At 47.9% G+C, this 12,168-nt stretch overlaps 2 protein-coding genes across 8 annotated transcripts; one reads left to right on the forward strand and one right to left on the reverse strand.

Annotated features, from left to right (window-relative positions):
* Positions 1-5,523: 5,523 nt before the first annotated feature.
* Positions 5,524-7,077, reverse strand: TIMM10B (translocase of inner mitochondrial membrane 10B). Of its 5 annotated transcripts, none has more exons than XR_001439567.3 (4): positions 7,023-7,077; positions 6,726-6,821; positions 6,290-6,534; positions 5,524-5,742 (listed from the first exon to the last, which is right to left on the reverse strand). XR_001439567.3 is itself a non-coding variant. In XM_001109886.5 (3 exons), the coding sequence occupies exons 1-3, from the start codon at positions 7,056-7,058 to the stop codon at positions 6,358-6,360; spliced, it is 309 nt and encodes a 102-aa protein (XP_001109886.4). In that variant the 5' UTR covers positions 7,059-7,077; the 3' UTR covers positions 5,524-6,357. The 5 variants fall into 5 exon arrangements, 3 of the variants coding, with proteins under 3 accessions (XP_001109886.4, XP_077819717.1, XP_077819716.1); XR_013404052.1 differs by having other exon boundaries at positions 6,913-7,077; XM_001109886.5 differs by having other exon boundaries at positions 5,524-6,534.
* Positions 7,078-7,235: 158 nt separating this feature from the next.
* Positions 7,236-12,053, forward strand: ARFIP2 (ADP ribosylation factor interacting protein 2). Of its 3 annotated transcripts, none has more exons than XM_015114973.3 (8): positions 7,236-7,345; positions 8,118-8,258; positions 8,510-8,606; positions 9,316-9,434; positions 9,615-9,836; positions 10,377-10,534; positions 10,683-10,857; positions 11,304-12,053. In XM_015114973.3, exons 2-8 carry the CDS (start codon positions 8,160-8,162, stop codon positions 11,457-11,459), a joined length of 1,026 nt encoding a protein of 341 aa, XP_014970459.1. In that variant the 5' UTR covers positions 7,236-7,345; positions 8,118-8,159; the 3' UTR covers positions 11,460-12,053. The 3 variants fall into 3 exon arrangements, with proteins under 3 accessions (XP_014970459.1, XP_014970460.1, XP_002799717.1); XM_015114974.3 differs by having other exon boundaries at positions 8,158-8,258; XM_002799671.3 differs by lacking the exon at positions 8,118-8,258.
* The last annotated feature ends 115 nt before the right edge of the window (positions 12,054-12,168 follow it).

Below are 12,168 nucleotides of genomic sequence, written 5' to 3' on the forward strand. Positions count from 1 at the left end.
AGTATGTTAGATTTCCAGGCTAAAGATAATTCAGTTTTAAAATGTTACCCTTTTAGAGATAGAGAAGAAACTCAATTCCAAAAAACGTCCTTTCAGCTATAGACTTGGAGAGGCAACTTGGTGGCCCCTCTTCAGAAGCCAGTTTTCTTTTTTATCTAGAAATGACTGTACGTGGAAGTTGGTAATATGTAGGCATTTTGTAAATTCATATTGAGTAAATGAATGAAATTGTGACTTCCTGAGAATTGAACCTTGGTTTCCTAACCCTAATTAATGATAGGCTTGTTGCTTGATGGTGCAAACTCACTTGAAAGAGATTCTTTTAGACAGATCTTCGTGATCTTTCCACCCCAGTTAATCATCACCTCTTTTACACCAAAATGTCTGCAGGGTGTGGTAACTGTTTGTTTTGTGCCATTCTGGGGTAAAGAGGGTAGATGTGATGAAGCCAGTAATTCAGGATTTAATTCCTTCTCATGCCGTGGTTTTGTGCCCTTCCACCAGAATATGAAATAGCTTCCAGGAGTTCCAGATATAAGCTTGGAAGAATCACATGGTGATAACACTCAGAATCTAAATTGGACTTCTGTTGTATTCTCACCACTCAATTTATTTTTTAGCAGTTTAATGGGTGTATTTTAGAGTCTTCCATTTTGTGTGAATTTAGATCCTCCCCTTCAAATGCTGTAATTAACATCATTCAAAGTAAAATTTGAAAAATATATTGAAAAAAGTGTGATATACCGAAAGCATGAGGAATTATGGGAGCTGGAGTCTGGGGAAGAGTTATCTGAGGAAATAGTAACTAGGATCTCAAGAATGAGTAGACAAAGGCAGAAAGCATTGTAAGCCAGGAAACAGCACATACAAAGGCCTTGAGATGAAACAGCATATGACAATTTAGAGGAAGCGAAAGAAGGCCAGTGTGGCTACAGCACAGAAGGAAAGAGTGAAGTGTGATTTGAATAAATTCAGCAAATAGTATTGACAGTCCATTGTTACTGATAAGATAAAGCTGGAAGTAGAGGCTGGATCATGCAGGCCTTTGTAGGTCATATTTAGAATCTCAGTTTTTATCCTAAGAATGGGAAGCTATTACAAAGATTAAGCATTAGTTTTTATTTTATGGCTTGAGTGAAGAAAAGATTGAAGGGATACAAAGTGTGTATTGGAAGCGCAGCAACTGCAGTAATCCTGGTGGGAGATTACGGTGAGGGTGGAGAGAGGTAGTGAGAATCCAGGGATATTTAGAAATGTAAACTCGTAAGATTTGGCAATTGAGTGATAGGAGAAAAAGGGAAATGCCTTCTATCTTCTCCAACTGGATGAGTACCAGGCATAGGATAGTTTATTAGGAAACATGTTGAATTTGGGATGTTTTTGAGATACTTAAGTGGAGATGTCAAACAGCTTGGAGGAGATCTGGAAGTTACCAGTAACTGAAGTTCAGAGTGGGGAAGAAACTGTCCTAGGAAAATTAGACTGAGAAGAACAGGACCTAGAAGAACTTTTAGATTTAAAGGCTGGGAGGAGGATGAGCCTGCAAAGGAGGCTAAGCAGCTGTGGTCAAAGAGGTAGTAGTAAAACCATGACAGTACAGTAAGACACCAGTGGAAGCGTATCAATGATAAGAAACTAGAAAATTATACCAAATGCTACTGAAAAGTGAGGTAGTGAGGACTGGGAAATAACCACTGGATTCACCGACAGGAAGTTGATCACCAAGGTGACCTTGGTAAGAACCATTTCAATAGAATGAGGGTTGTAGAAGTCAAAATGGACTGGGTTGAGGAATGCAAATGGAAAATGACTCGTAATATGGAGAGGCCCAAACTATCTGTTTTGAGAAGTTTAACTGTAAAGTAGAAAAGATGGAAGCGTAACTGGAGGGGAAATGAGATTATGAAGTGGTTTATTAACAGGGGAGTCTTTAGCATGTTTAAACACTGATGAGAAGAATTCAGTAAAGTGGAAGTCAAAGATCCTCCAAGAGGGAAGGACTAAGATTCTGAGAACAGGAATAAGCACTGGCCTTAGACAGAGGTATGCTTGCCTTGTTTAGACAAGAGAAACAATGATGCATATGTGTGGGTAAATAAGTTGGAGGATGTTGAGAGAATTACCGATACCTTCTACTTTTGTCTATGAGGTAAGAAACAGTTACTTGCATAAAGTGAAGATAATGGTGCGGGGGAGTGACAAGAGATTTAAGAATGTTGGTTTGAGATAGTTATTGCAGGGAAAAGTTAAAATGACTAGAAAAATCTAGGACTATGGGGCTGAGACTACATTTGAAGCTGATAACCATGGATTCATAGTGATATAAATTTCTCCACAGTTGTTTCCTTGGGTGGCATTTAGCTGTCCAAATGCAGGCACAGATAAGTTTCACTTTATTTAAGGGTTCAAAAAGAGATGAAAGGCAAGGAAATTCTACCTATTGCACGAAAACCACTAGTTTAAGCTATACAGCAATCTAAAGAAGGAAGGTACTAATGCAAAGTAGAAGCATTGGTTGCAGTGAAATCAGAGAATGATGGAATAGTTCAATAAACCAAGTGGAAGGAATATGGTCAATAAATAAGGTGCAAGTATTTTGAAGATAGAGCAGTTTGTGGTGATGATAATGGCCAAGACATGACAAACGGAGTGAGTGGCCAAGACAGAGTGGAAATCATCAGAGATTGGGCCAAATAACTAAGAGACAAAACACCAAATAAAGTGTCTATGTAAATGTTAAAATATCAAGGAGTGGATAGGAAGACCAAGGGCTAGCTATTTAGAGTAAAGTAGCAGCAGAGTAGTACTAAATGAGAGTGGTAGACAAGTAATGAGAAGGTTGTATGGATGAACAGCCTCAAAAGAATGAGGCTTTGCAAAGGAGTGGGCAGTTCTGAAGTCACAATGGCAAGAACACCAAAGTATCTCCAATGTTTATGTTTATGATAATATGATAAAACTTGTCAACACCTATTCTTTAGTGCTGTGCTTGGAATATCACATTGTTCCCATTATGCCAATGGCTATCACTTTATGGCAAGACCTGAGGACCAGGTTATGGAAGGCAGAGTGGTAGGAATTAAGTTTTTCTCCTGAACATTAAACATTTTTAGAAACAGGAAAAAACCAGGGCAAGAGATTGACATTTTAAGAAAGGGATTAAGAGAGAGGTCAGACTGAGGGACACTTGTTTTTTCATGCCTAGAGGCAGGTTAAGTAAGACAGAAGCTCTCAAAGTTCAAAGAGCAAAGGCTTTAGAGTCAGACAGATCTATGCTCCTAGCTCTTTTTTAGCAATTACTATTATGTGACATGGAAGGACGAGAGCACAGATAATTCACAATGGAAGTTGATTCCAAGGATACACACACATGTTGATGTGGAAGGGTCCTCTCACCAGCAGCACAGTATCACAGGTCCCATCCTCCTGTCTTCTGGAAGTTAAGAAGTTCAAACCTGGCCGGGCGCGGTGGCTCAAGCCTGTAATCCCAGCACTTTGGGAGGCCGAGACGGGCGGATCACGAGGTCAGGAGATCGAGACCATCCTGGCTAACACGGTGAAACCCCGTCTCTACTACAAAATACAAAAAAAAACTAGCCGGGCGAGGTGGCGGGCGCCTGTAGTCCCAGCTACTCGGGAGGCTGAGGCAGGAGAATGGCGTGAACCCGGGAGGCGGAGCTTGCAGTGAGCTGAGATCCGGCCACTGCACTCCAGCCTGGGCGACAGAGCGAGACTCCGTCTCAAAAAAAAAAAAAAAAAAAAAAAAAAGAAGTTCAAACCTGTTTTACTTGCATTTATATTTCCCAAGGACAGAATGCCACTCAGTGGGTAAGGTCCTGGTCAGCAACTTTTACCTTCCTAACATCTCTGTTCAAGAGATGGCAGCTAAATGGGGCAAAAAACATGATTGGAACCACTTTTCTCAATAAGACAATTTGTATAGGCCGGCAGCAGTGGCTCATGCCTGTAATCCCAGTGCTTTGGGAGGCTGAGGTGGGCGGATCATAAGGTCAGGAGTTCAAGACCAGCCTGACCAATATAGTGAAACCCCATCTCTACTAAAAATACAAAAAAATTAGTGGTGGCGCATGCCTGTAATCCCAGCTACTTGGGAGGCTGAGGCAGGAGAATTGCTTGAACCCAGGTGGCAGAGGTCGCGGTGAGCCTAGATCGCGCCAATGCACTCCAGCCTAGGCAACAGAGCGAGACTGTCTCAAAAAAAAAGAAACTGTGTATAAAAGGGCCTTCTGGCACATTCTGGATTCTTGCTTCCTGATCTGTTAAGTGAGGCTAATACCTCTTACTTATAGTTGTGGTAAAAATTAAGATAAAGCATGACATCTACCAAAATCAGAACCTACACAAAGTGGGTGCTCAATAAATACTATCTTAAGAGGCAGCCTGGTGTGTTAAAATGAACATGGACTTTAAAGTCAGATTTGCACTTTAATACCCTACTTGAGAATTTCAATTTCCTGCTCTGTAGATAGGAAGAACATCTGCTTTGTGGGTAGTTGTAAGAAGTTTTAAAATTATTACTGTGGAAACCAATGTCTAAGAGCTTCAATTCCTCTAAAACAGGAAACAGGGTCACCTGATGAGGGGTATGGGATTAAAGACAGCTGTGAAGGTGTAAAATAACTGCCATGGTAATTAGAGAAGGAAATGGACCAGGAACCCATAAAGGTGCGTGCTGGTGTGAGGACTAGGTCAAGGTTGGAGGCCTTGAATATTTAGTGGCATTCATTACACAACTGTTTTTCTCTAGCAGAAATAGCAAAGACAGAATAAGTGGAATGATACAAAAAGATGGCCAAGGGTGGCAAGAAAATGGGGTGATGGAATGATATGCTATTCAGGCTGCTGAATACAGAAGTAAATTACACAAAGTTGGGGGGCGGGGGAGGCAATAATGAGAAAAGAACGGAGAGGCTGGAATTAGAAATCACAGAATGGGCCGGGCGCGGTGGCTCAAGCCTGTAATCCCAGCACTTTGGGAGGCCGAGGCGGGCGGATCTCGAGGTCAGGAGATCGAGACCGTCCTGGCTAACACGGTGAAACCCCCGTCTCTACTAAAAAATACAAAAAACTAGCCGGGCGAGGTGGCGGGTGCCTGTAGTCCCAGCTACTCGGGAGGCTGAGGCAGGAGAATGGCGGGAACCCGGGAGGCGGAGCTTGCAGTGAGCTGAGATCCGGCCACTGCACTCCAGCCTGGGCGACAGAGTGAGACTCCGTCTCAAAAAAAAAAAAAAAAAAAAAAAAAAAAGAAAGAAATCACGGATTGTACTCAATGAGACCAATGTGGGGCAGATGATGGAAAGCTGGAATTAGGAGATTCTAGACAAGCAGTGAAACATTAAGGTAGCATTAAGGAAGTCCCGAAGATTTCGTTTTATCCTTTTTATCATAACCATTGCCATCTACTTCCCCCTTCAGTTTTTCTTCCTCAGATTTGGCTGTATTGCAGAATACGGTCCCCAACTTTCTCCCTTCCCGATTGCCCGTAAGACAAGCACACAGACCTTGGTTCAAAGGTTTTACTGCTCATCCTGAGAAGACTGTACAAACTAAGAAAGTAACAACCTGGGGAAATGGCTGAAGTTCCAAGACTCCAGACTTCTTACAGGTTTCATCTCTCTTCTGTGGCCACTAACTTCTCAAGGAGGCAGTGCCCAAAAGCCCTGTGGTTTTTTGATCCGTTGTACTTCGACAGCTTCTCCTTTCCCTAGATCCAGCAGAATTCTAGACATATAAGACATAGTTCACAAAACAACAGTTATGAACCAACAAATACTTGGTTCACGGTTATAAGCCATTGAAGTCAGTCAGACTTAAGGACAACTAGACAGAGCTCCCATTTTCTGTCATCTGGGCAGGAACCAATCTCCTTTTGTATCAAATGGCCTTCTGGTACATTCTGGAATCTTGCTTCCTCATCTATTTAGTGAGGCTAATACCGCTTACTTGTAGTTTTGTTGTAAACTAAGATAAAGCCTGACATATTACTCATTTTAAAATTGTACACACAGACCCTGCTTTAACCAGATGCCTGCAAATACTCAGGTTTTCCTTCTACATATAGAAGACAACTTATCAGCTGCCAGGGCTGAAGCCAGCAGATATGGCTAAATGACAGAACAAAGGATTATGCCAATAAAGTATGCAAAGCTTCCTTGCCCAGAATATAAATCAAACAGAGTAAAAAGCGAGTATATTGGCTCCAGGAAAAGGAGCAAGGACAGCCAGTTTTCAGGCGACCTCGAATTCTCTCCGTTTAGGATTCACCAACCCTAAGGTCCACTGGGTCCTTCAATCTGAGGGTCCATCCAGGGCCTTCCCTCCTGGGGTTGGAGATGGCTAGCTGCCTGATGGAGAGACCCCAGGCTGCTCAGCAGCAACGCCTGGCACAGCCGAGACAGCCTCGTAGTCTGCGATGCGGCGCTGTACCAGGGCAGGCATGAGCTGCACGTAAGCGGCCATGAGGCGGTGGTTGGAATGGATCAGCTTCCCAGCACAGCTGTGCAGACAGGCCTCCTAGAAGGAAGATAGGGTTTAAGCGGAGGACAAAGGTGTCCTGTCGGGCCCGCCTCCTTCCTTCCCCATGCACAGCCTAGGGGTGAGGGTCTGGGAAGGCCAGGACCAGAGGTAGGGGAAGTGGGGTGAGGAGGGAAGCAGTCTACCGCTAAACTCTGTTTGCAGCGTAACCTCCTTACACAGTTCCCCACCTCCTCAGCGTCCAGAGCTCGGTGGTGCAAGCTGGGCACACAACGCTGGAAGCAGAGTTCTGTCATCCGATTGTAGACCAACAGGAAGTCACGCAGCTGGGAGAAAACCGGGACCACGAACTCAGCGATATGTGCCCCACACTTCTACTCAAGGTCGCGCAGCCCAAAGTTTCCCAGGCCCGCGCACCATAACCCGAAGTTTCCAGCCCTCAGATCCCTGGCTCTATGGGGTTTCCGCGATGTGTGCAGGAATGCGAGCTGAACGTCTGGCCCCGAAACGACTTAGTTCTCACTCACGTTTCTCAGTTGCTGTTGCTGCTGCTGCTGCTCCATCACGCCACCGGCGCATGCTCTACGCCACTTCCTTTTCAGCTTCTCGGTGCCGCCCCGGAAGTAACCTCTCGCTGCTCTCGAGAACCAAGCTAGAGTATCGCCCTGCCCCGGCTTCGACGTCACTTCCGCCCTTATAATCTGCGACGTGGCCGGCTTCTTCTGCCCGGAGAGGACGTCACTTCCGCCGAGTCCCTGACCTGCTGCTAGGATCGCGACGGGAACTGGAGCCCGAGGTCCCCGCGCGGCCCGGGCCTGGCGCCCTGAGGGGAAGAGCGGCCCGGCCCGAGGTGAGAGGGACATGCTTGGGCGACGGGAAGTTGAACGCACAAACCTGTCCAGAGGGCAAGATGCCCCGAGCCCTGGGGAAGAATGAGGACACACCTGATGTCCAGGTGTATGGGGGTGGGGGCGGGGACTCACATACCTGGGAGACTGACTGTGGAAGGGATCACCGATATCCTGGTAAAGACAGGCTTTTGCCAGAGACTGGGAACATACACCAACTGATCTAACTAAGGCCTGGTGGGGAGGGCCCAAGGAAGAGGAGTTGTATGAGACGTAGGAGGGGAGACCCCCTGAAGGAAGGGGGAAGAAACACTAAAGGAGTGAGAAAGGCCAAGCAATGGAGAACAAACCTGAATGGGGGGTGAAGACCTGAGCCCTGGAAAGGGTCCATCTCCTGCTCAGCATAAACACGCCTGCATGGAGATAAGTTCTAAGAGAGCTACTTTCCCTCTTCACTGTTGTATTTTCATTGTCACAAATAGTACCTGACACAGAGTAGGCACTCACTAAATGTCTGCTGAATGACTGAATGAGTGTAGAATAATCACCAGAGGCCTGGTGAGGTTGGGGGCTTGTGAGAAGACACCGTGCTTTGGTGTGCCTGTGTACAAATGTGCATTTTGGAGGGGAGAAATACATATACCTGAAGAAAGGAATGATGACCAAACGCTGGGACACTCAAACCCTGGGACAGCCTTTAAAGAAATGACAGAGGAGGCTTCCTTCTTCTAGAGTGCTGGCCAGTGCCCAGAACTTCTGTGTTGGGCTTTGCAGGGTGCTGGGGTGGAGAGTTTTACTCCAATACCTTTCCTAGCCATGACGGACGGGATCCTAGGGAAGGCAGCCACAATGGAGATCCCTATCCACGGGAACGGTGAAGCCAGGCAGCTTCCTGAAGATGATGGGCTGGAGCAGGTGCTTCTGTTTGATTCTTCTAATTGTTTCAATTTAGGAATCCAATTTATAAATCCTGGGTTCTCACCCTCCATTCCAGTAGCCTTCCCCTGAACTTATCTGACTCCCTTAATTTTACATATCATTTTGATTCTGTGCAGACTTCCCTTGTGTAGTGTCTTTATGATGCTTGAATCCAAACTTGTTCCCACCTCCAAAATGCTTCTGCAGTCCCTATGTTCCTGAAGCAACCCCTCTTCTCTGGCCTATAGGACCTCCAGCAAGTGATGGTGTCAGGACCCAACCTCAATGAAACCAGCATTGTGTCTGGTGGCTATGGGGGCTCTGGTGATGGACTCATCCCCACAGGTATGAACAGAAACAGGAAGCTTGGGTGGAGGAGGGGACAGGAATGGTTTGGGGAAGCATAGGATATGTCTAGGAAAGCTTGAATAATGTCTGGAGATCTTAGGAACTTCTGCTTGTAGGAATCCCATGGACTCTCCTCAGCCCAAAAGCAACTCCCAGCATTGTCCATCCATTTCCCTTTTGCCACTTGGCCCCTGAAATGGCTCATTCGTCCTTTCCCTGCCACCACCTGAGTCAAGTTAAGACCTACTTCACAGGAATGCCCCCGCTCTACAGCTTGAGGCTGAGTTGGAACTTTGTGAGGCTTTTCAGAATTTTTAGATTCTAAAGTTTAGAGGAACAAACAGCCCTGAATCTCACACTAAGATTCCACATGGGAATGCAACCAGGTTTCTTGTTATCATGACCCACCATCCTTGACTCCTGCTGCCCCCAAACTCAGTGTATTTTCTTCTGTTTCCTCTGCCCCTATACACCAACAACTCCCTGCAAACCCCTCCTCTGGCCTCCAAGGAGGCCATATGTATATCAGGATTTGGTTATCACTGTGCAAGGTCCGAGTTCCTCCTAGTAAACAGGAGAATCCAGTTGTCTCTAGCATCTCCTTCAGGGAAGTCAATTTCATGTGCTGGGAGAGAAGCATGGGTGGGGCCACAGAGGTGTCTGGTGTATCTGAGAGAGGCTGGTGTCAGAGAACTTGATCCTTTAGGGTCTGGCCGCCATCCATCTCACAGCACCACTCCTGCTGGCCCTGGAGATGAGGTGGCTCGGGGCATTGCTGGAGAAAAGTTTGACATCGTCAAGAAATGGGGCATCAACACCTATAAGGTAGGATTTGAGCACCTCTCACTTCCCCAAAACTCGTTATGGGTACCTTTTTCCCCTTTCCTCATGATCGTAATATCCCATCTGTGGCTGAGAGTAGGAGCCTGGGTGGCGTTGGGGTAGATACCTGTTGTGTCGGGAGGCTATTAGGGTCTCTGATCTATTGCCCCGTTTCCCAATCAGTGCACAAAGCAACTGTTATCAGAACGATTTGGTCGAGGCTCACGGACTGTGGACCTGGAGCTAGAGCTGCAGATTGAGTTGCTGCGTGAGACGAAGCGCAAGTATGAGAGTGTCCTGCAGCTGGGCCGGGCACTGACAGCCCACCTCTACAGCCTGCTGCAGACCCAGCATGCACTAGGTGATGCCTTTGCTGACCTCAGCCAGAAGTCCCCAGAGCTTCAGGTGCCTCACCCAGACCAAAGAGGGTGGGGGAACTGGGCATGGGCCCTCCCAGGCAGTCATTCGTCATCCTCCCTCCCTCCTGCAGCCCACAGGGAGAACCCCTTCAGGGTGGGCCCAGCCCTACCCCCAGCAGCACTCACCTGTGGAGGCAGCCTAAGGGTTTGTACAGAGGTCCAGAAGTTGGAGGGGGTGGGGGAGGGGGCACACTAGGTGCTTCACAAATAACCCCTCTCTGCATTGGGGAGAATGCCTTCAGTGCTCAGCCTAATCAGAGCCCCTGCCCTGCTTGCCACACTAGCTCTTAGACTGTTCCAGTCTTGTGAACTTATCCAAGAATGCCCACCACCCACATTCCTACCCCAGGTATCCCCAGGGTGACCCCACTGACTTTTTAGCTAACAGAGCTTTGCTGGAGGCAGTCCTTGGTTCTTCCAGTTTTGCTGGCTGTTTCCTCCCCAGGGAGGAGGGGAATGAAGGGCTCTACAGCTCCAGTCAGGTAGGTAGTAGTATTCAAGGTCTGTTCCTCCCTTCTGCCCTCAGGAGGAGTTTGGCTACAATGCAGAAACACAGAAACTGCTATGCAAGAATGGGGAAACACTGCTAGGAGCTGTGAACTTCTTTGTCTCTAGCATCAACACACTGGTCACCAAGACCATGGAAGACACGCTCATGACTGTGAAACAGTATGAGGCTGCCAGGTGTGGGCACTGGCAGGGCTTAGGGTTTGGGGAGTTGGCTGGCATGGGTTGAAATTTGGGCATTAGGGACATAAGAATTCAGGAAGGAAAGGAGAGTATGTCTTGAGGATAAACGGGTGGAGACCAGCCTTTATCACCCCCTTCCCAGGCTGGAATATGATGCCTACCGAACAGACTTAGAGGAGCTGAGCCTAGGCCCCCGGGATGCAGGGACACGTGGTCGACTCGAGAGTGCCCAGGCCACTTTCCAGGCCCATCGGGACAAGTATGAGAAGCTGCGGGGAGATGTGGCCATCAAGCTCAAGTTCCTGGAAGAAAACAAGGTGCCTACCCCACCCCCTTGACCCTAGCCCACCTTTTCATCTGTGACACTAACCTTCCCCTCAGACCCTCCCCATTATTGAATGACAAAATGCAGCCTAGCTAGGGAGTAGAATGTTACCCCCTCAACCCCTGGGCCTTTCCAGATCACCCTCCCTCCAATTCCTGGCCCTTTCCCATTGGAGGATTTGGCTGCTGGTCCCAGGAACATAACTGGGAAAAATCTCCCCCTGAGCTGGGATACCAAAACCTTAGGCCCAACAAATCCAGTGAGGTCTCTTCCATCAGACTGACCCTTCTCTGACTCCCTGGGTAGAGTTCAGCCCCTAGCCCAAAAGCACCATCAGAGCAGAGTCCTTGTGCCCCCGGTCTGTGCCTGGGCTCAGGCTCATAGACCCTCAAAAAGGGCGCCTGAGTCCAGTCTTAGCTGACCCTGCTGGACCTCCAGATCAAGGTGATGCACAAGCAGCTGCTGCTCTTCCACAATGCCGTGTCCGCCTACTTTGCTGGGAACCAGAAACAGCTGGAGCAGACCCTGCAGCAGTTCAACATCAAGCTTCGGCCTCCAGGAGCTGAGAAACCCTCCTGGCTAGAGGAGCAGTGAGCTGCTCCCAGCCCACCTTGGCTATCAAGAAGGACATTGGGAAGGGCAGCCCCAGGGTGTAGGAGATTGGACATGGGACATCCCTTGTCACTTGCCCTCTGGCTTGGGCTCCTTTTTCTGGCTGGGGCCTGACACCAGTTTTGCCCACATTGCTATGGTGGGAAGAGGGCCTGGAGGCCCAGAAGCTGTTGCCCTGTCTATCTTCCTGGCCACAGGGCTTCATTCCCAGATCTTTTCCTTCCACTCCACAGCCAACGGCTATGACAAAACCACTCCCTGGCCAATGGCATCACTCTTCAGGCTGGGGTGTGCCCCCTGACCAATGGCAGAGCCTCAAAATGCCCTGTCAGCCAATGGCAGCTCTTCTCAGACTCCCCTGGGCCAATGATGTTGCGTCTAATACCCTTTGTCTCTCCTCTATGCGTGGCCATTGCAGAGAAGGGGACTGGGACCAAAGGGGTGGGGATAATGGGGAGCCCCATTGCTGGCCTTGCATCTGAATAGGCCTACCCTCACCCACCCACCCAGTTTAATTGTGCTTAGAGCCCAAGAAGATTGGGATCTAGCACTAGGAATAAACCTTTCATAAAAGCAGGCCCAGCGAGGTCAATTTGTGGGGGACTCTAGGAGGGTGGCCTGGGTGGAAACATGCTCAGTCTAATCATACACCAGAACCCTATCAAGAGCTGGGGCCAGGCAGCTGAAGTCA

Source organism: Macaca mulatta, chromosome 14 (genome assembly GCF_049350105.2).
Source record: "Macaca mulatta isolate MMU2019108-1 chromosome 14, T2T-MMU8v2.0, whole genome shotgun sequence".
In the NCBI taxonomy this organism is placed as follows: domain Eukaryota; kingdom Metazoa; phylum Chordata; class Mammalia; order Primates; family Cercopithecidae; genus Macaca; species Macaca mulatta.